At 40.3% G+C, this 22,447-nt stretch overlaps 1 protein-coding gene and 1 long non-coding RNA gene across 2 annotated transcripts in view; both read left to right on the plus strand.

The window, feature by feature from the left end:
• LOC125285007 overlaps positions 1-19,598 on the plus strand; it is a 30,567-nt gene extending 10,969 nt beyond the window's left edge. Inside the window, exon 2 of the mRNA XM_048229188.1 lies at positions 18,746-19,598. Within this exon, the coding sequence (XP_048085145.1) occupies positions 18,746-19,378 (633 nt within the window). The 3' untranslated portion in view covers positions 19,379-19,598. The remainder of the gene's footprint in view (positions 1-18,745) is intronic.
• On the plus strand, positions 7,388-8,742 carry LOC125284786. Its single transcript, XR_007191934.1, has 3 exons — positions 7,388-7,585; positions 8,406-8,496; positions 8,601-8,742. It is a non-coding gene; the product is annotated as an uncharacterized LOC125284786 (long non-coding RNA).
• Positions 19,599-22,447: the final 2,849 nt, after the last annotated feature.

Genomic DNA, 22,447 nt, shown 5'->3' on the forward strand with positions numbered 1-22,447 from the left:
GGGTTACCTGCCAGCCCAAAAGGGCAAAAGTCCCAGTAAGGGGAAGACCAACTATTTCCGGAAATCAGAGCCATTCTCAGAAAGATGGACCAAAGAGTGCTCTGCAGCCTTTAAACAGATTATACACCGTCTTACACATGCTCCTGTCCTAGCTTTTGGGGACCCATCAAAGCCTTATATATTACATGTTGATACAAGTTTTGAGGGATTAGGAGCCGTGCTGAATCAACAATATCCTGAAGGCTTACGTCCAGTGGCATTCGCCAGTCGCAAATTGAGCAATGCAGAACGCAACTACCCAGTCCATCAACTGGAATTTCTTGCCCTGAAATGGGCCATTGTTGACAAATTCCATGATTATCTATATGGGGCTTGATTTACCGTGAGAACTGACAACAATCCCCTCATGCATGTGCTTACGTCGGCCAAATTGAATGCCACTGGGCATCGATGGTTAGCTGCTCTTTCCACTTATGAGTTTGGCATTCAATACAGACCAGGGCGGGAGAATATTGACGCCGATTCCCTTTCGCGAAATGTTTCTAAGGGGGAAGGATGGATCCCACCGGCAGGGGTTAAAGCCGTCTGCAAGAAAAGTAGTGTTTCTGAATATCCAGACCGAACAATTAGTTATGCAGAACAATTAGGCGTGCCACCCCAAGCCATTCCTGAGATATATGCCTATCCACTGAGATTGGAGAGTCATGCATTGGAGCGCCTGAGTGACGAGGACCTTAGCCATGCTCAAGACTCAGATGCAGCTATAGGGGTCATTAAACATGCTATGAGAACCGGCCGATGGCCTACTGTCACTAGACAGAGTGAGAGTCCGGAGATTGTACAGTTACAACGCGAGGGGAATAAACTGGTACTGATGAATCAGCTTCTCTACCGGAAGACCAAGACAGCAGCTGGAAAAGAGGGCTTTCAGCTGGTGCTTCCCAAACAATTTCGACCTATGGTCATTGAGGCTCTTCATGATGACTGTGGCCATCTGGGTACAGAGCGGACACTTGCTCTTGCTAGGGATAGGTTCTACTGGCCGAAAATGGCCGCGGACATTTCACAGTATGTTCAGACTTGTGGAAGATGTGTGACTCACAAGACAATACCTCGCAAAACCGCCCCCCTTAATCAGCTAACCAGTCGGGGTCCACTGGATTTAGTCTGTATTGATTTCCTATCCATTGAACCAGATTCCAGAGGTGTTGCTAATGTGACTGATCATTATACCCGCTATGCTCAGGCATACACTACGAAAGATCAACGGGCACCCACAGTAGCAAAGGTGTTAGTGGAGAGGTTCTTTGTGAATTATGGGTTGCCATCAAGCATTCACTCTGATCAGGGACGGATTTGAAAGCCGGCTGATGAAAGAACTTCTGAATATGTTGGGAATCAGAAAATCAAGAACTACACCCTACCATCCCAGGGGGATCCAAGAGCCAGAGCGGTTTAATCGCACACTCCTGTCTATGTTGGGCACCCTTGATCCTGCATAGAAACAGAGGTGGAGTCAACATGTTTCCTTGATGGTGCATGCCTACAATTGCACCCGCCATGACGCAACAGGATATTCCCCCTATTACCTCATGTTTGGAAGGGAGGCTCGGTTACCGGTGGACCTCTGTTTTGGCATCTCAAGGGACCATCAAGGGGATTGTACCCACCATCAGTATGTGGAGAACTTGCGGAGGGAATTGCGCCATTCTTACCAGTTGGCAGTCGAAGCTGCAAACAAAAACCACCAGAAGAATAAGAGGGCATACGATTCCCGAATCCGTATTCAACACCTGGAGGTGGGAGACAGAGTGCTGATCCGTGCTTTAGGGGGAACTGGAAAGCAAAAGTTGAAGGACAAATGGAATTCCCTGCCCTACACAGTAGTAGAACAGTTGCCTCACCTACCTGTGTATCGGGTGAGACCAGAGAACTGTGTGGGAGGAGTGAAGACACTCCACCGTAACCACCTCCTACCAGTCGGCCAGCTGATTAGGTTACCCGAGGTGGTTGAGGAGGTGCACTCCCCCCGTCGACCAAGAACCAGAATGGAGAGAGCAAGGAAAAGAGAGTCTGGTGGGGAAAAAATAGACATGATGGATGTAGATCAGGAAACGTCTGAGTCAGAAGATGAGGGACCTTTGCATTTTCCAGCCCCCGCACCGAACATAAGTTCACAGAGGACCAGGAACGACAACCACGTGGCCTCGAAGCTGGAGCTGCGGAGTGCAGAGAGTACAGCGGACACATTGTCAGGTAATGAGGAAGAAATGCCAGAATTGGAAGGGAGCACTGAGTCAGTGCAAGAACCTATCGCTACTATGGACCATCAGATGGACCCTACTTTATTCCCAGCAGAACACTGGAGGGGACACAATTGATAGTGAGATTCATCCAGCAGCTAGCCCCAACAATAGTGATGATGCACAGTCAGATGGCCTTGTCAGCAAACGGCAGGTTAAACCTGTGATTCGTTTTAAGCTATGACTTACCTGGCCAGCTCACTGACAAGCCAGTGGTGGTGGTCCATAGAGGATTGCTAATCCACATCACTCAGGAATATGGCGGAGCCAGTCTGCAGAGTTTCACGATTCACCTCAATCCTGTAGCACCAGGGTCGGGATGTATAGACTTAAAGCTGAAGCAATAGCCTTAGTAGTCTGTTAAACAATGTTATAAGGTGTGACCTATGATAATACCTCTCCAGGTGCCAGGGAGTAGAATCTTAGCTACAAAATAAAATGAAGTCTGATGAGGACATTCAGACGTTTAGAAGGGGAGAGTGAAGCCCGGTATACCCTGAGGTTTCAAGGCTATATCAAGCTAAGACATATATTTTATATTCTTAGATTCAATGGGTAAATACACACAGATAATTAAATAATTTGCACAGATAAAAGTAATCAAAAACATTGCTTTATTATACAGGAGATAAATACAGAGAGGGGACATGTTCAAATGTATAACTAAATCAAACAGTTAAGCCACAGGTTTTGCATGAACATTTTCATAGGATCATTTAAATAGTCATCATTTAAAATAGTTGACGGTTACATTATGTAGGAAAGCAACCTAACTTGTTAGTAAGGTGGAATAGTGCTTAATTGGTGGACAAATCTATCAATCAGTCATGGCAAATTCTCATTGGTTTTAGGGGAGGGTCTTAGAAATGGATGAGAGAGATTATCTAGCCTCGCTGAGGATAACGGAGGATGAAGATGGCTATGTGTGCTTGAGCACCTTATTCGTTACCAATGTCAGGATAATTGAGTAATAGGCTACGCCAGGGGTGAGTCGTTTAAGATAGAAGCATTTTGATTTTGCATAGCCTCCTAGGTGCTTTGTTTTTTTAATAGTTAAGGACGGTAACGCTATTTTTTCCCCACTGTACTACCGCCAGTAATGTTGTTCAGGTAGTAGCTTGCTAGGTAGATCACTTAGCCTACAGCTTACCCAGAAATTAGCTGTTTGTGTATGTTTATTGGTTTACAACAAGTAGTGTAGACGGGAAACATCGCTGCTCAAATAGCCACGAGTCACCAGAGCACTCGCGGGTTCCTTTGAGTTGGCCAACGGGGAGCCACCCCACTGAATAGCTGCTAACTACCGGAAGGTTAGCAGTTCCATTCAGCCACGCAGGGATTGGAAACTACAGTTGTTGAACGCTACACCGACGCCATGGGGTGCACACCAATGTCAGCGGTGTTCGTGGAGTAACACTCATTGAGTGGACTAGTGAACTTTATCAGGCCTGCAACGGGATTATGTCTGCCTTTTTGTTTGTTTTATATGCCGGCTGTTGTAATTTTATTTGTTGTATATTATGTGCCTGTGCTCTTTGTGAGGGTATAACTGAAACTAGGGAGGGAGAGAAAACTATTTGTGTTTGACGACAGTAAATAGGATCCTTAGTAGAGCCTGTGTTTTTTTGGGAGGATTCCTGTAACAATCTTTGCTTTGCTAGTATGTACTAAAGCCAGTATTGCTAGTTTCAGTGATTGCCCATAGGGGAGATGTGCTGTATATTTTTAGTTGTTGCTAATTATTCACTGGCGGAACAGCATTACTTTAAAGCAATGTGATTATTTCCTTACAAAGAGGCCTAACATTAGTCTATGTTCTAACTCTGAAAACTTACCTGCATTTACCCTTGCTAGGGAAAAAAAATTGCTTTAAATTATACTGTAACATGGGTTGCGATCTCCACTCACTTTGAATAGTAGATTAGTCAATTATCCAGGTGGCAACTATAGAACTCAGGTTTATGCCTTGTCGTGGCGGTAATCTCGACAAAAGGGCTACAGATCCTAAAATAGCAATTAACTATAGACCTATTGCATTAACATCCCAGATGGGAAAAACTATGGAAAGGATGATTAATGACAGGCTTACATATTGGGTTGAGACGAAAGGATTAATGAGTCAGTATCAAAGTGGATTCAGGAAAGGTAGAGGCACCATGGATCCCATTGTATGCCTTGAAGATAAAATAAGGAAGGCTCAAGTGAACAAAGAAAATGTAGTGGCAGTGTTTTTTGACATTGAGAAGGCATATGATATGTTGTGGAAAGAAGGTATACTGATAAAGGTTAAAATATTGGGAATAAAGGGACGGATGTTCCAATGGATTAAAGGGTTTTGTCTAATAGAACAATTCAAATTAAAATAAATGGAGAATTAAGTGAGCAATACAGTGTGGAAAATGGTGTCCCACAAGGACTAACTATTATTTTCAATAATGATTGATGATATTTTTAAAGACATACAAAATTCAGTTGGGGTGGCATTGTTTGCAGATGATGGAGCAATGTGGAAAAAAGATAGAAATATAGATTTTGTGGTGGGTAAGATGCAACAGGCAGTGAACAGAGTCCAAGAATGGGCCCTTCAATGGGGGTTTAGGATCTCAATAGATAAAACAAAGACTTTATTCTTCTCTAGGAAGAAAATAAATGTAGATGTTAAAATCAAATTATCTGGGGCAGATTTAGAAAGAGTGGAATTCTTCAAATATTTAGGAATGTGGTTTGACAAACGATTAACTTGGACAATGCATATACAAAAAAATATTGAGAAATGCAAGAAAGTGTTGAATGTGATGAGGTGTCTGCGTGGAGTTGAATGGGGAGCAAGTAGACCTGCTTTAAAAGCCATTTATACAGGGCTGATGAGATCTGTATTTGACTATGGGTGTGTAGTGTATGGGTCTGCTGCTAAAACATCACTTAAGAAACTAGATGTAATTCAGAACCAAGGTTTGAAGCTATGCTGTGGGGCAATTAAGACCATGCCAGTGGCAGCAGTCCAGGTAGAGATGGGAGAGATGCCTCTCTATCTTAGAAGAGACAAGCTGTCTCTTGTGTATTGGACAAATCTAAGGGGTCATAGTGAAAAACACATGAGTCAATCAGTCTTATGGCAGTGTCAAGAGAGAGAGAGTTACCTTATTAAAAGTTTTGGTTGGACAATAAAACAAAAGGTAATAAATATGGGAATCAGTGCTCTTGAAATAAGCCCTACAGTGGCATATCCTGTTGTTCCTCCTTGCCTGATGTCAGTAGACTTGGGCTTATTAGAGGAAAAGAAGGATGTTGAAGTGGATCATTACAGGGTCCAGAGTTACATTGCGAGCAAATATAAAGAAGCAGTCATTTTATATACTGATGCATCTAAGCAGACTGATAAGAAAATGGGAGTTGCTTATGTTATCCCTCAATTAAACATTGAATCTGGAAAGAGAATCAATGATGATTTAGCTGTATACACAGCAGAAATTATAGGAATATGGATGGCCTTATTGTGGGTAGAGAGCAATAGACCTAAGCAAGCTGTGATTGCGTCAGACTCTAGCTCAGCTTTAATAAGCCTTAAACGTTGTCACTCTGAGTCTAGACAGGACATAGTATATGAAGTAATGCAATTAGCCAACAATCTGCTTAAGTCTGGTATTAGTACTACATTTATATGGGTACCAGCTCATATAGGTGTAGGAGGTAATGCATTAGCAGATAAATGTGCAAAGAAAGCAGCAGGGAAGTCTGATATAGAGTTGAATATTAAATACAGCAAAGCTGAAGTCAAAAGTATAATCAAAGCTAAAAATAAATGAAAAATGGCAATTTGTATGGGATAACGAACAGTCTGGAAGACACCTGCATAGTATTCAAGGAAAGGTGGGGAGGAGCAGGAATACATGCAGAAGGAAGCAAGAAGAAGATGTGGTGTCCAGAATGAGGCTAGGAGATACAGGATTAAACAGAACATTAGTTACCATGAAAAAGCATGTTGATGGAATGTGTGAATATTGTAATAGTCAAGAGACCATAGAGCATGTAATTATGTTTTTTCCTGAGTACCATCAACCCAGACAAAGATTTATCTCACAACTTGGTGAAATCCAGATGACATTAAATTTGAATGATATACTGCAAAGAGAATCAGGGGAAATTTGTTTTTCCTTTTTGTTTTCTTTTTTGAAGGTAACTGGGTTATTTAAAAGAATTTAGGAAAGTGTAGGATGACCATTTGATCCACACTCCAGTCCAGATGGTGGCGGTAATGCACCAAAAAGCTGGTTGCCAACCGCCATATAAAAAAAAAAAGAAGAAGAAGAACAGATAGTGAAATCTCGCCGCTCAGGACAGGAAGTAGGAAGCGATCGTGGATATTCCAGGATCCAAGAAAACAAGAAAAATAGCTATTTTGCGAACATTAACATCACTTTTATGTTATACTTATACTTATAATTAAAGACGATCTAAAGACGTCTCAGCCATGGATATCCACCGCTGTCTCGCTATCCGGCAAAAGATTCTTTGGACGCCGCCATTGGCCGAATACCGGCGCCCATTGACTTACATTGAACACATAAACAAAACCTCAATTATTTGCTCAAACTAACGCCGCTGACTTATGACAACAACTATTCCACTTTGATACGAAACTACATTTTTGTACAACATTTATCCAGCAAAAATTACAGAATTTGGATCAAGTAATGTGAAATATCGATATTAAGAAAATTGCCGCTACATGACGCCGAGTTAATGGCATTTCCCCTTGTCCATGAGTCACATAACAGTTCACGTCGGTGGCCGTTATCCCTCACATGTCAGAGTAATGACATTCAAAAACGTACCTTTATATTACATTACAATTTATAAAGGAACGAAATGTCAAAAGAATTAAGCAATATGCAGGGCCGGCCCGAGGCATAAGCGAACTAAGCGGCTGCGGGGCCCCCAATCGAGTTTCTTCTTTTTTTTACATAATAAATAACGTAAACATTGTATAAACAAGTGACATCAATGAATGAATAAATGAAACAATTAATAATTCAAAACAAGAAAATTCTGATTTCATGATCAATATACCTGCCTACTGCTACTGTGTCTGCCAGCCTTTGAGTCATGCGCATAAAGTAGACACCTCGGGTGCATAGACAATTCGTGCAGACACTGCATCAAGTTCAAAAATCGGAAGAGACGGTAATGTTAAGACAAGTCACAAAAAAGGACGTATCCCTCTGATGCTGAAAACAGAAAGAAGAAAATGACAGAGGAGGAGAAAAACCAGCAAGATACAGGTATGTTTGCATGATTATTTACAGTATGTTTTGTGCTTGAGGTAGCTAGCTAACTGTCATGATCTAATATAAGCCATCACCAGAGCTAAATCCCCGCCATCAACAGAGAAATGTCTCCCATTAATATATATTTATCTAGGTGTATTTCAGATGTCAAGGATATTGGGATTGTTTTTGGATGTTCAATCAAGCATGTACCCTAGGTGGGCTTATGTTGTAAATTAAAGTTAGCTAGCTAGCTGACTGAAGTGGACATTAGCACTAGCTACATGAAAACGTAACTGATATATATGAAGGCAAATTTACCACAGAGGTATTGTTTCTGATTTCGCACCTGAAAGTGTTGATAGTTTATTACTGTTCTATAATATGTGACATAGTGGTAAGTCTGATAGCAACAGCAGGCTAAGCCCAGGCCCCCAGTCCCAACCCCAATCCACTGACAAGCGTGACTCTGGGCATCGGTAACATTCCAGCTTCATAGGCAAAGATGGAACAGTACGTGCGCTCTGCTCTAAGATCTTTGGTGAGAGATGGTAGTGTTTATAAGAAAATATACAATGTTGGGTGGGGAGACTTCTGTAATGAAAATAGACTTAAATTTGATTAAGATAGTGATGTAGCGGTGCTACCCTAATATTTAGGCTGCAGTAGATCACCATGTTAAGCGTTCACCATACTGCAATTAAGCCTCATTTGCCAATAGAATATGAATTGTTAGATGTGGAATTGCTTGTTGATGAGTGTAAGTAATAATAGCAAAATAAACTCATTCTGCTCGATCAACTATGCACTTATGCAATATTTTAATTTTTTTCAGAGACACTGTTGAAGTTACTTTGGAGCACATCACTACCTCTACCTAACTCTACCTCATCAAGTGTCTGCCTCCATGGCTGATGACACAGAAGGTGAGGTTTTCTTGATGGCAAATGGTTACATAGCCTGTTAATATGACATGACGCATTTAACATAGTTTTTTTTATTTATTTATGTATTTATTTAATCATTGCAGGTTCGTCCACTGCAGTCCACTGCGAGTTGCAGATGCCTGAAAGCCAGGAACGAAGTAGGAATAAGTATCTATTTTTTGGGACATTTAATTTTTGATTATTAATGTTTGTCTATTTTGGTTTTATTTTGTAGTTGAAGATTGCTCATTTAATGCACATTTGCGGATTTGTTGTGATTTGCAAATCTGTTGAAAAACAAGTCATTAAACTGATGTACTTGTTTACAACAAATACAAACGATGTTGTATTTTGTTATTTGTCAATTCAACTTCAGTAAACCACCCTTAGTGCTTCACTTTGAATATGAAAGTTTCTAAATAAATTTGTGATTTTAGTACCCTCTAAGATTAAAAGGTGACAGGGTTGGTGTAAATAACAACTATATTAATACATTGGTTTACCAAGCACATGAGGCAAGAAGTATAGAGCGGAGCCCCAAAACATTTTTGCCATGTGAGCAAGGATGGATTACTGAATGAGCCTACCGAGCCCAAGAGGTCAAGGGACCCTGAACCCCAAGTAGTTGTGTGAAGTCACTACCTCTATAAGTCAAAAAGCAAAAGGCTATGAATCTGAACAAATTTAGGTACTGCCCCTCTCCAGCTGACCATCCCAAAAATGCACCAGAATACAGGAAATCACATCTACCAAATTCAGAATTTTCTGGGGGAGTACCCCCAGAACCAGCCCCCTCCCCCACACACCCCCCCGTTTGTACCCACATTTGCACAGATAGGGTAAGGGGAGAGGGTCCTTATGCATCTGTGTCCAGGGGGACAGTAGTTCATAATCCGTCACTGTATTAATACATAACCTCACTCTATTAATTTATAATACAACATTATAGTGTGAAGTTGTCAGTTATCGCCAAGCACAGGTGACTTTGTGTTGTGGGAGGGGGCCCCCAAATCAAATTCTGCTTAGGGCCCCCAAAAGGCTCGGGCCGGCACTGGCAATATGTAAGCTGGATGACACGAATATTAGTAAGGAAAAACACTTACGATTTTTACCGTAATGTCCAGTGAAATTACATATGTAATTTCACTGGACATTTCACTGGACATTACGGGAAAAATCTTGTTGTGGCGCTATTGCGCGGCACGGCCAGCAGATGACATCATTGCACTACAGCAACCAGGAACCAGCAATAAACCTAGACACTCGAGATTTTAGGGCCGTTGTCAGCCACAACGCACCATCTGAAAATCTGAATTGTGAAGTAGACCTACTCCATAGTCACGTGTGCCTGTTCATTCATTCCATGTCAATAGAACAAACCAAATTAGAATAGGCTAGTAATGCAATACTACATACAATACATATGTATATATGCATGGATATACTGTATGTGTGTGTGTGTGTGTATGTGTGTGTGTATATATATATATATATATATATATATATATATATATATATATATATATATATATATATATATATATATATATTTATACAGAGAGAGAGAGGGCAATACAGAAGAGTTTTTGCTATATGTGAACACACTTGTCACGCTACATTTATATAAATGCACAAATAGGCTGACACCAGACATAATTTCACTGCATTTCTTACTTCCAGTAACTATATGCATGTGACAATAAACTTCCTTTTATCCTTGTAACAGCTGTGCTGCTACAACCTTGTTACTCTGTGGAATAAACCTATTTGGTTAATTACTTACATGTACATATGACATGTATGTTGTGTTATGTCTTGGAACAGGTCTACTAATTTTCATCCAATTGCTCTTTCATCCATAACGCCAATAAAATGTGATGGTATGGTATGATGTGAATGATTACATGAAATTTGAGCATTTGCTATTTTTGGCTGAAGAATGTACATGAGAAAAAAATGCACAAAAAATGAATAGTAACATTCACATACAAATGCCAAGGCATTTCACTGGCGTTATGGATGTGACAAAAAGTCAATTTTCCATGGAATTGCCCACTTACAATTACATATTACATTACATGTTGTGTCATTGGTGTCTTGGAACATGTCTGCCATTACCCTACATACTGTAGTACATGTATCAACTGTGTTATGTATTACTCTTTTGATACAGTGGAATAAACCCATTCAAATAAAGTGTGTATGTACATATTATATACATCCTGTCAATGATGTCATGCATCCTGTAATTGATGTGTTGAAACGTGTCTGCTGTTACACTATACAGTACATGTTAATTAGTAGACCTGTTCCAAGACATCGAAGACACAACATACATGTCATATGTAAATGTAAGTAATTAACTGGTACACTTAATAGGTTTATTCCACTGTATCAAAGAGTAACAAGGTTGTAGCAGCACAGCTGTTACACACTGAAGACAATGAGGCCTTGACTGGTGCTAAGCATGATTTGTATATCAAATCTTTCATGACCAGATTTACCCCATCCAGCAGGTCTCAGGTCAGCTCTTTGCCTCTGATGAAAATTTAGGCAAATTGGCAACGTTTTGTAAAAGCACTCAGTATTACAATGTAACAACTATAGCCTATGTAGGTACCCACAAATACATAATGCAAATTACAATGATAGTACAGTACCTGATAGTACATGTTGTTACACAGGTTGTACCCACTGTACCTAATTACAAGGATACAAGATACAAAGGAAGTTTATTGTCACATGCATATAGTTACTGGGAAGTAAGAAATGCAGTGAAATTATGTCTGGTGTCAGCCTATTTGTGCATTAATGGGGGTGCAGTAGAAGAGGGGTTTAGTAGATTAAGTGGCATTAAGTGGCAAGGGCTGCATAAAAAAGGTGGGAGGATTGGGATTGGGTGGGGGCACCAACAAGGAGCAACCTAAGAGCAACAGGGGCAGGAAAAACTCCCTTACCAAGGAAGAAACCTTGGCAGATCCACGGCTCAAGGGGCTAACCCAACTGCCAGGGTCTTGTGTGTGTGTTGGGGGGATGACAGGAGATGGGATAGTGTGCTGTGTATGTGGGGAGAGGGCAGTGTGCACATGTGTGTTGGAGAAGCTTCCTCATGAGACAATGTGCTGTGTATTGGGGCAGTGTGTGCTGTAAGTATGTTGGGGATGTGTGTTGGAGAAGCTTCCTGATGAAATAATGTGCTGTGTATGTAGGGGGGGGGGGGGGGGGCAGGGACTTACTATTGCAAGCAGAGTACTGTATGTAATGTATGTAGTGATGACAGTGAAGATGTGTGTGTGGGCAGGAGGGAGTGGAGCAGTGACTGTGTGTGTGTGTGTGTGTGTAGTGTGTAGGTGGGTAGGTGGGGGCAGTGTGCTGTAAGTATGTAGAGGATGTGTGTTGGAGAAGATCCTGAAGACAATGTGCTGTGTATGTGGGGGGGGGGGGGCAGTGTGCAGCAAGTATGTAAGTATGTAGAGGAGGCTTACTGTAGCAAGCAGTGTGCTGTATGTATGTGAAGTGATGACAGTGATGATGTAAGTGTGTGTGTTGGGGGTCAGGGACTTACTATTGCAAGCAGAGTACTGTATGTAATGTATGTGAGTGATGACAGTGAAGATATGTGTGTGGGGGGAGTGGAGCAGTGACTGTGTGTGTATGTGTGTAGTGTGTGTGTGTGGGTAGGTGGGGGCAAGTGTGCTGTGGTATGTAGAGGATGTGTGTTGGAGAAGATCCTGAAGACAATGTGCTGTGTATGTGGGGGCAGTGCAGCAAGCAAGTATGTAGAGGAGTGCTGTATGTATGTGAAGTGATGACAGTGATGATGTAAGTGTGTGTGTTGGGGATGGGGGGGCAGAAAGGCTAGGCAATCAAGGACATGGGTAGATGGAGGAGAAATCAAAAATAATAAATAAAAAGTGTGCAAAAGTTGGAGAAAGTCAGATATGTGTGTGTGTGTGTGTGTTTTGACGTGTGATGAAATAAGAAAATAAATAAAAGGTCTGTAGCAGGGAGAGGGATGTAAAAGTGCTAAAAGTCTTGTAGGTGTGTGTGTGTGTGGGGGGGTCATGAGTGCTGAGTCAGTATAGTGTGAGTTCAGAGTTGGGAAATGTTTGAGAGTGCTGAGGAGGAATGTGTGCAAAGTCAGTATAGTGTGAGTTCAGAGTTTGGATGGCCTGGGGATAAAACTTCTCCTGAGTCTCTCAGTTCTGGCTTTGTGACTACATAGGCGTCTTCTTGATTTCAGCGGTAGGAATAATCCATTGTTAGGATGAGAAGAGTCCTTCAGAATCTTTTGGGCTCTTAGGGTACTCTTCTGGAATAGATATCTTGTAGAGCAGGGAGTTGAGTTCTTATAGTACGCTCAGCTGAGCGCATCTACCTCTGCAGAGTACTACAATCTCTAACTGTGGAGTTCCCATACCAGGTGATGATGCTACCAGTTAGAACACTCTCAACCGCTGAAGTGTAGAAGGCCTTCATGATGGATGTAGAAACTTTGAATTTCCTTAGTTGACGAAGGAAGTAGAGTCGTTGTCTGACTTCTTCAGAACATATTGAGTGTTAACAGTCCATGTTAAGTCTTCAGTAATGTGGACACCAAGGTATTTAAAACTTGTGACTCTCTCTACAGGTTGCCCGCTGATCATTAGTGGGGTGTAACTGTAGTTCTGCTGCTGCCTTCTGTAATCCACTACCATTTCCTTGGTTTTATTGATATTCAGTGTCAAGCTGTTAGATTGACACCACTGTGCCACCCTCATCAACCTGATCCAAGTAGAACTGTTCATTGTTGTTACTAATCAGGCCCAAGATCACTGTGTCATCTGCAAACTTGATGATGGAGGTATGACTACTGTTGGCTTTGCAGTCATGTGTGTAGATGTTTGTACAGCAGTGGACTCAAAACACAGCCTTGAGGGAGCACCAGTGCTGATGGTTAATGAGTCAGATGTCAGACCCCCACTCTAAACCACTTGTGAACGGTTGGTGAGGAAGTCAAATATCCAGTGACACAGGGTGGTGTTCAGTCCTAAGGCCTTCATCTTTGTGACCAAGGTGAGGTACTATCGGTGTTGAATGCTGAACTAAAGTCAATGAACAGCATCCTCACATAATTCCCATTCCCTCCTCCAGGTGAGTTAAGGTGGTGTGCATGAGGTTTGAGATGGCATCCTCTGTAGACCTGTTGGCTCTGTAAGCAAATTGAGGGGGTCAAGGAGGCAGGGAGGGATGAGCAGATAATGTTTTCACAAGCTTCTCAAAACACTTCATCACTGTAGGCGTCAGGGCTACTGGGCGGTAGTCATTCAGACATGATGGACTTTGTTTTTTCGGTACTGGAACAATAACAGACTGCTTGAAGCAAGTAGGAACTGTCTCTTGAGCCAATGATGTGTTAAAGATATAAGTGAACACAGGAGCTAACTGAGCAGCGCGGGATTTCAAAACCCTGTTAGAAATTCCATCCGGTCCAGTAGCTTTTCTACAATTTACCCTCCTAAAGGCATTGCTCACATCGACCTCAGAGACACAGAAAGGTGCATCCTCATTTTGCTTCCACATGCTGCAGCTAGTCCAATATAGTCTGTGTTTTTCATGTCAAAGCGCAGCATAAAAAGCATTAAGTTCATCAGGGAGGGCTTTACTCCACATTCATCATAGGAGGGGACTTTCTTTCAAAGCCAGTGATGGTTCGAGTCCTTTCCACACTCGTAGGCTGGATCACCCTCCAAGAAATCAGCTTCAACTCTGTCTCTATAAGCCGCTTAGCATCTTTAATTGCACTACGTAAACTATAAGATGCTGCTTTGTAATCCGTCATATCCCCTGAAATAAGCCCAGCATTATAAGGTAGGTACACTGTAACAGCGACACATTAAAATAAAGTGTTGCCGATTAATTTCCCCAGTAGTGGACAATAAAGACTTCTCTTCTAGCCTACACGTCACATGTAGCCTACTAGAAGTGATGTTTCAGCTAGAAGTGATGGTTCATAAATTAACCCTCCAACTTTGCTGATGCACAGAACAGGTGTGCTGAGCTTTGTTTTTGGCTCTTCAAAGTGTTGTAAGTAAGGTGGTGTAAGTAGCCTATAGGCAGGTGGTGACAGGTCAAGAAATATGGTGCAGTGAAACACTATACAGTTGATTTTCAGAAGGTGGTTTAGAGTAGTATAAATGAAATATAAATATGTGCACTGTATTACCTTATAAGAGCAAAATAAATATGGCTATGAATAACAATGTCAGTTGATATTATTTTAAATGTTGGTGACACTACATTAATAAGGAAAATACCAATAATAAACAATAATGTGAATGCAATATCAATGGGCAATAAATGCAAATCAACAAATACTATAACATACAAACAATGACTCAGAACAGCCTAAGTGCATGGTGAACAAATATGTCTTTACACCCCTGTTGACAGGTGCATGCAAAAAACACAGAAAGCAGACAAGGATTTTGTTTTATAACACATGTAATAAGCAATGAACATTTGAAGATGTATTGTTTTGTTCTTCTAACATCAATAGTAGTTGTTCAGAGGTTGTAACATAATGATAAGTACATGCTGCCTGCACATTATGAATATATACCCTGTCTTGTCTTGCACATCAGAAGCAGAAGCACTATGCTATTACATTGTTCAGCATAGGGACTAGTATGAGGGAGACTGAGCTGCCAATCTCTCTTAACAAGTCCTGCATCTACAAATATCTATTCTGCTCTGCACAAACATAAGCAGGGTCTGATTTAGCGTGGCAGATTGCTGATTGACAATAACATGGTTCCCTGCAGTGTTTGGTGGATTCCCATTGATGTTTGTGCATTCTGTTTGACTGTACATTTTATGTGTGGCATCTCATTCCTCAGTTGTCTAACATGTTTTCTGACGGCCACTGATTGCATTAGCAGCTGAAAGACCAACTTGTAACAAGGTCCCAATTGTGGATACACCCATTACCAGTCCTTGCGACCAATGACATCTGGATCAACTACAAACTTTTGATTGATTTTCAACAATGAACAATTAGTTCAGTGTAATATGTTCAGCTCTCTCCCCCATCTTAATAAGTCAACATTATATGATATGACCCTATTTTTACATTATAGCCTATATGTTATAGCCTAACCCTTATCTATAGGTGACTGATGAGATTCATGTTAGCATATATTCATTGGCGCCACAATTAATATTGGAGCTATTTCACTGTCGCAGACCCAGACGTGCTGGTAGCCTAGGCTACGTAGTCATAGGCCAACATGAGACTTAATTAAGCCCCCATGTCGTCATGACTTAGGTTAGCCTATGTTCTTACTGTTGTTATTATCTGTAGGACATATTGTCTGTGGAACACAATTGTAGGCTAGGCCTATATTTGATTTTCAGTAAGCTTATATATCAATGATAAAGCTTCTTTACTTTTTTGGTGTAATTATTTAGTTTTTTTTTATCTATGTAGGCTATTTCTTTAATGTTACATTATTATTTTGTTAATACATGGAATAAATCACCACAAACACACACGACTGTAGCCTATTGGCTTCTTCTGTAGCCTATCCGGCTTGCGCAGCGTGGCTAACAACGCCCCTAAAACAAGTGTAACCGTCGGCTCCTCGAGGCTTATTACTTAAACCAGAGACTTTCTAATGTGGAGACACAGAACTCAAAAAATACTCCATAGAAATGCATGGGGCTAGTTTGTCATGCCAATATGGCCGTTGTCTACACATATCCCACCCCTTTCTCGGCAAAACGTCGACATGTGAATACATTGAGCCAATCATGTGGTGTGATGTGAATACATTGAGCCAATCATATGGTGTGTTGTGAAGACATCGTGCCAATCATGTGTTGTGATCTTGCCGCTGGAGCAACAATTGGTGTCGTGAAGCCTTGCGCACGCGCAGTTCGACCGAAAGACTGTGCCCGATGAGTGCCCATAAAACGTTGGTATATGGCCGCCGAGTGGAGGGACTTGCCTAAAAGGACTTTGCTTAAACAAAGTTACAGCAGCTATTAGGCCCGAGGTGCAGTGAAATGGCGTCATCTGGTGGTCATACAATTCACCCGCTATTAGACCCGAAGTGCAGGAGAAGTGGATATTCAACCACGCCATCCTTCAGGTCGCAGCGACACGTATGTGTACTTTATGTGCTGTGTCATGCTGCCATCTAGTGGTTGTGGAATATTTAACACCCATTATAGTTCTGGGAATATATGTGCCCTCGAATAAATGTTGTACTTTGTTACAAATTATTTGGGTAATCCATCTGATAAATTGTGTTTTTCTTTTTATACTCCGTACCTTTATAAATTGAAGTGTATCATGAAGGTACCTTTTTCAATGTCATTACTCTGACATTCGACATTAGTCGACCATAAATTTGGGCAATGGGCACATTGTTAGGGGTTGACACTTTGCATAAGATTTCTCCACATTACTTGATCCAAATTCTGTGATTTTTGTTGTATAAATGTTGTACAATTATGTAGTTTCGTATCAAAGTGGAATGGTTGTTTTCATAAGTCAGCGGCGTTAGTTTGAGCACATAATTGACGTTTTGTTTACATGTGTTCAATGTAAGTCAATAGGAGCCGGAAATCCATAAATAGTGGCGTCCAAAGAATCTTTTGCCGGATAGCGAGACAGCGGTTGGATATCCGTGTCATAAATGAAAACTATTTTTACAACTATTTTTATGGATCGTTGTGAAAGAGTTGCTTCAATTGCACAACGAACACTGTCATTTCCCTTTGGGGATGGACCATAACTTGCTGTGATGGAGCTGCTAACGATTGGACTGAAATCGTAACTTTTGAAACCTGGCATGCAATATCTACTTCTGCACGGAGACTCGACTCCATCTGAGAACACAACATGTAGGCTTATATATATGTGCAATGTATTGGCAGTACCAGTATGAATCATATAGATATATGCAGTGAACAGAATATATTAAAATAAAAACTGAATAAATATGGTATGAGCCATATGGACAGATACTGTATGTACAGTACAGTTATGTGCAGTGTGGTAACAGTACCATTGTAGTGCAGAAACAGAAACAGAAACATCAGAGAGACTTGCTTCTACAGCTACATAAGATAAGAGTTAGAGAGTCACAATATGTCCAATATGATTTCATTTAATTTTAGGGGGTGGGGTTTGTGATTTTCACATACAAACAAAGCATTCTGCTGCATTCTGACAAAATAATAAAGACAAAATAGAACATTTCCTGTGTTGGTAACTTTACTCATAAATCTATCTACAGTCAAGTATCCATTTAGAGAAATACAATAAAATATCAAAATAATATAATACATTTTATGTGTGGTTGTTTAAGACACACTGAAGGCATGATGCCACCTTAGGTTTGCAGAGAACTATATACAATATGCTCACTGATGGCATGATGCCACCATACAGTAGGTTTGCAGATTATATACAATATGCACACTGAAGGAATGATGCCACCATAGGTTTGCAGAGAACTATATACAATATGCACACTGAAGGCATGATGCCACCATAGGTTTGCAGAGAACTATATACAATATGGACACTTGAAAGGGGTGGGGTGGTGGTGTGGGGTTGGGAGGGCCGCTGAAAACCAGTGTCCATCCTCACAGGAAGGGGTGGTGTGGGGTTGTGAGGGCCGCTGAAAACCAGTGTCCATCCTCACAGAAAAGAGTTACAGTTAATCTGCAGCCTTAGGCACTGGTTAGCAGAAGGTGTCCACTACAAACCAACAAACCCCACTTCTAAAAAAACACAAACACACTCGCGCACTCCACGGGAAAACAGAGATTCTGTCAATCTGAATTTTAAGTTTTTAAGTTGCTTACATAATAACATTGGCCTTTATATGACACAGGAGGGAGAGGGAGACGCACACACACACACACAAACTCGCGCATACAATGCTAAGCTAACAGCTAGACTATCGATTTAAAAATGGACATTTTTTTTAGCTGAACTCACTGTCCTGACCAAAACTGCGGTCTTTAGTTAAGACTGTAAACTTAGTCATGGTTTCTTCCTCGTAATCACTGAGGTACTTCTCAAAACTCCTGTACGACGAGAAGAAAGCTGCCATCGCTAGAATGCATGCATTTTTTTATATGCATTCTAGAGAAAAGGACCAATAATAGTCCAACAACTGAGTGTCTTATCGAACTAACTGAGTGTGTCCTGTCATGTAATTATTTTTTGTTTGGTGCTGATTTCTATCTTCAGATCTCGGGTGTGGCAATGGTATCAAAAATGTCACCCAGCTTTGCATCGCTCTATGTGGGACTCTTCGAATCAAACGTGATCTTCAATACACAGAGGAACCCCTTCATACAGAATATATCATACTGGAAACGCTACCTAGACGACATCTTTTTCAAATGGGATGGTGGTGAGAACGAGCTACAAGCATTCCATACATACATGGGTGAGAACAACCAATATCTGAGATTTACTATGTCCGTGGATAAAACAAAAATGAACTTTTTGGACATTCTTGTAATAAGGGAAGGAAATGTGTTAAAAACAAACCTATATCGCAAGAGCACAGATAGAAACTCTTTGCTACATGGGGAATCGTACCACCCGACATCCTTAAAGAAAAACCTTCCAATCTCCCAGTTCAGTAGAATCAGGAGAATCTGTAGCTCGGAGGACGGCTATCAATCTCAATCAACCATTTTAAAAAAAAGGTTCAAAGAAAGGGGCTACAAGGATCAATGGATTGGAGAAGCTGCTGATCGTTTTAAAAACATGTCCCAAGATCAATGCTTGAATAGGAGAACAAAAAATAATAAAAAAAATGGAATCAAGAATATCATGTTGTGTACAGTATTCCCCAATTGCCAGGGACATTGAACAGAGTGTAAAAAGACATTGGCACATCATTGACTCTGACCCATGTTTAAAAAAGATTTTCCCCAAACCACCGCGTGTGGTCTACAAAAGACAACCAAACCTTCGGAACATGCTGGTGAGGGTGGATCTACCCCCTCTTCCTCCCCCCACACACTTTCTGAGTAACATTCAACCAGGCAACTATAAATGTGGAAACTGCCAACAATGTAACTTCACTAGTAAAACTCACTTTTTTAATCACCCCCATACTGGTAAAAAAAATTCACATCAAGGGTATCATATCCTGTTTAACAAAAAATGTGATCTATATGCTTAAGTGCCCATGTGGCTTGGCCTACGTGGGGAAGACCACAAGGGCACTTAAGACTAGGATAGCAGAGCACAGATGTGCAATACGCAACATGGACATGAAAAGTTCAGTGGCAGCCCATTTTAAAGATGCCCGTCATAATGTGTCTGCCCTTAAATATATGGGAATTGAGATGATAAAAATGCCCAGGAGGGGGGGCAATATTGACAACTTACTTCTCAAACGTGAACTATATTGGATTTACACACTGGACACTATGGCACCAAGGGGTATGAATGAGGACTTTAATATCAGACCGTTCCTGTAACTATTTTAATGACTGTGGTTGCTAACTGAAAATCTTTAAATAATGGTACTTCTGTTTCGTGTTCTTCTGTTTGCCCTTTGCCCTTTGGAAGTGAGTAAAGAGTTCACAAACTCACTAGCAAAAGTTTTTTTAACATGATGCTGTATTGTAGTCTCCTGGATAAAAATAGTAACCTTGTGATTATATAGACACCTTATCATGCTTACTTGAAATTATGATGGCCATAGGGCCTGATGCTATGTCAAGTACTCTGAATAGACTTCTTTGTACACTCTAAGACGTGTTTTAGAAAGAACTTCAAAATATGTGTTTATGTTTGTATGTATGTATATATGTGTATATGTATATATTTTCTGTATTTTTTGTATATTTGGTAGAGACTGGTGTAGTGTGGTGAACAATATTTGTGGATGTCTATTGGTACTTTGGGATGCACCTCTCTGCAGTGGGTGTGCCTTCCAATTAGAACTTGATTGATGTACCATGTGACTCTTTCTACCTAATAAGTATGACGTGTGTCTATCTTGATTCAAGTCTGATGAAGCGTGTAGCTCGAAAACGTTCACTTGGTGAAATTAAAGAAAAAGCAAAATGGGAGCAAGTGTGCGGACATTCAACTTTGTTTTTTGATTTTTTAAAGTCACTTAATTGTTCCAAAAAGGCCTTTCCAACGTGTCAATGACGTCATTCATTAGCACAATGCTTGTTATGGGCAACAACGACATAAGTACTCGTTTATTCAACTTTCGACCTATAACCCATGTTGAAGTTATACAAACTACAATCAAATCTGATATTTCTCAACGACAATCAGGTAAAAGAGACAAATTTAGCCGCCTAGCTCAATTGACTCCCATTCATTTTGCACTCATGGCGATCGCCCGCAGTGGAACTTTGGTGGAACGGCAACCAAATTCGGCCAAAAGTGGCCAGGCTCTGGTGTTACTTTATATTCAGTATTTTTTTTATTTTTTTTTAATATGAAAAAATAATGAAATGGGGGGAAAAACTAAATTTTATTTGCTAGTTGGGTTTCTTTTAGGAAAGCTATAACAGCGCAGATATAAGTTTTTCATTGTTATATCTTTCTTTATTGCTCTCTGTGTGTTGGATATGTTCCCTTTCTCTGGTACATTGTGTGCAGTCTAGAAGTACAGTATGTGTTTTACATTTTATGTTACTCCACAGTGTGTGTATACTCGTCTGGTGTTTCCCTATAATATCCACTGTCTAAACTTGTGTGTCTCATCCTAGGCCTGGTAAACCATGTTTCCTCCTGCCTTTCCAATCCACTGATTTTACTAGCTGTTACCTCTTTGTGTATATTATACAAATGTCTGCCTTTTCCCTTAATTGTGCCATCTCTCCTGCCATATTCTGTTGATTTTGTCCTTAATAATACTTTTAATTTCTGACCTGCTACTCTTGTTTTTTTATATGCATTTTTTATTTCTCTTTGCTATTTGTGCTTATTGGAACCTAATCAGAATAAAAACGAAGTATCTTCTTTTGATATTATACACTTTTAGAGAAAAATTATGTCCACATGTAGATTCATGGTCCGAACTTCCATAAAACACAATAAAGTCAGCTTTGTGTAATAGAATGAAAAACTCTTTATTTCCACCTTGAACACAGCAGTTTTTTCCTGACTGTTTTTTAATGTATTAACAACACATACATACATATTTTTTGAACATGTTTTGAATATCAGAGAGTGAATCAACATGAAAACATTGCATTTTTGCCCATTTGCACACACACACACACACACACACACACACACAGAAGTAATAATGTCACAAAATGTACACCTACGAACATGTACACACCTTGAGAATCACTGCCATCACTTATGTGTAAAAGGCTGAGTAACAGTTGCGTTCGGTTTGCAAGCACAAGAACACTTTGCAGGTCACACAACGCACTCAGGTTCTTCCAGTGCAGCCTGAGTTGTCTCCATCAATTAGTATCTCCAAATGCACAGAAAAAACGCTCTGGAAATAAAAACATGACAAAATCAAATACAAATCAATTTAATTTATGTATGTAGGTTTGCATTATTTATTTGTTAATTATTCCAATGCTAGCTAATTTACATGTGCACATTTTTACTAACATTTTCAACCCAACTAATTAATTATTACTAATTAAGTATGTATGTATGTATTTAGTGATTTAATTGTTATTTATTTCATTGGGACCATGTACAGCTTTTTAGCTGCACCAGAGTTAGCTGTCTTCTTATTTTACATGTTTACTAGCATATTAGCCGTTTCAAGGAGCATCAGTCCATAAGTACACTTATGTGTACTTCATGTTTAGCAACCTATAAAGTTGCTATTTTTACACTTTTTTGTTCAAATTTGTATGTCATGACAATGTACAAGGTTTTTATAAATATCTAAGTCAGAATAAGCCATGAACTATGACAGAACTTCTTACCTGGTCG

The sequence above is a fragment of the Alosa alosa genome, chromosome 20 (genome assembly GCF_017589495.1).
Source record: "Alosa alosa isolate M-15738 ecotype Scorff River chromosome 20, AALO_Geno_1.1, whole genome shotgun sequence".
In the NCBI taxonomy this organism is placed as follows: Eukaryota; Metazoa; Chordata; class Actinopteri; order Clupeiformes; family Clupeidae; genus Alosa; species Alosa alosa.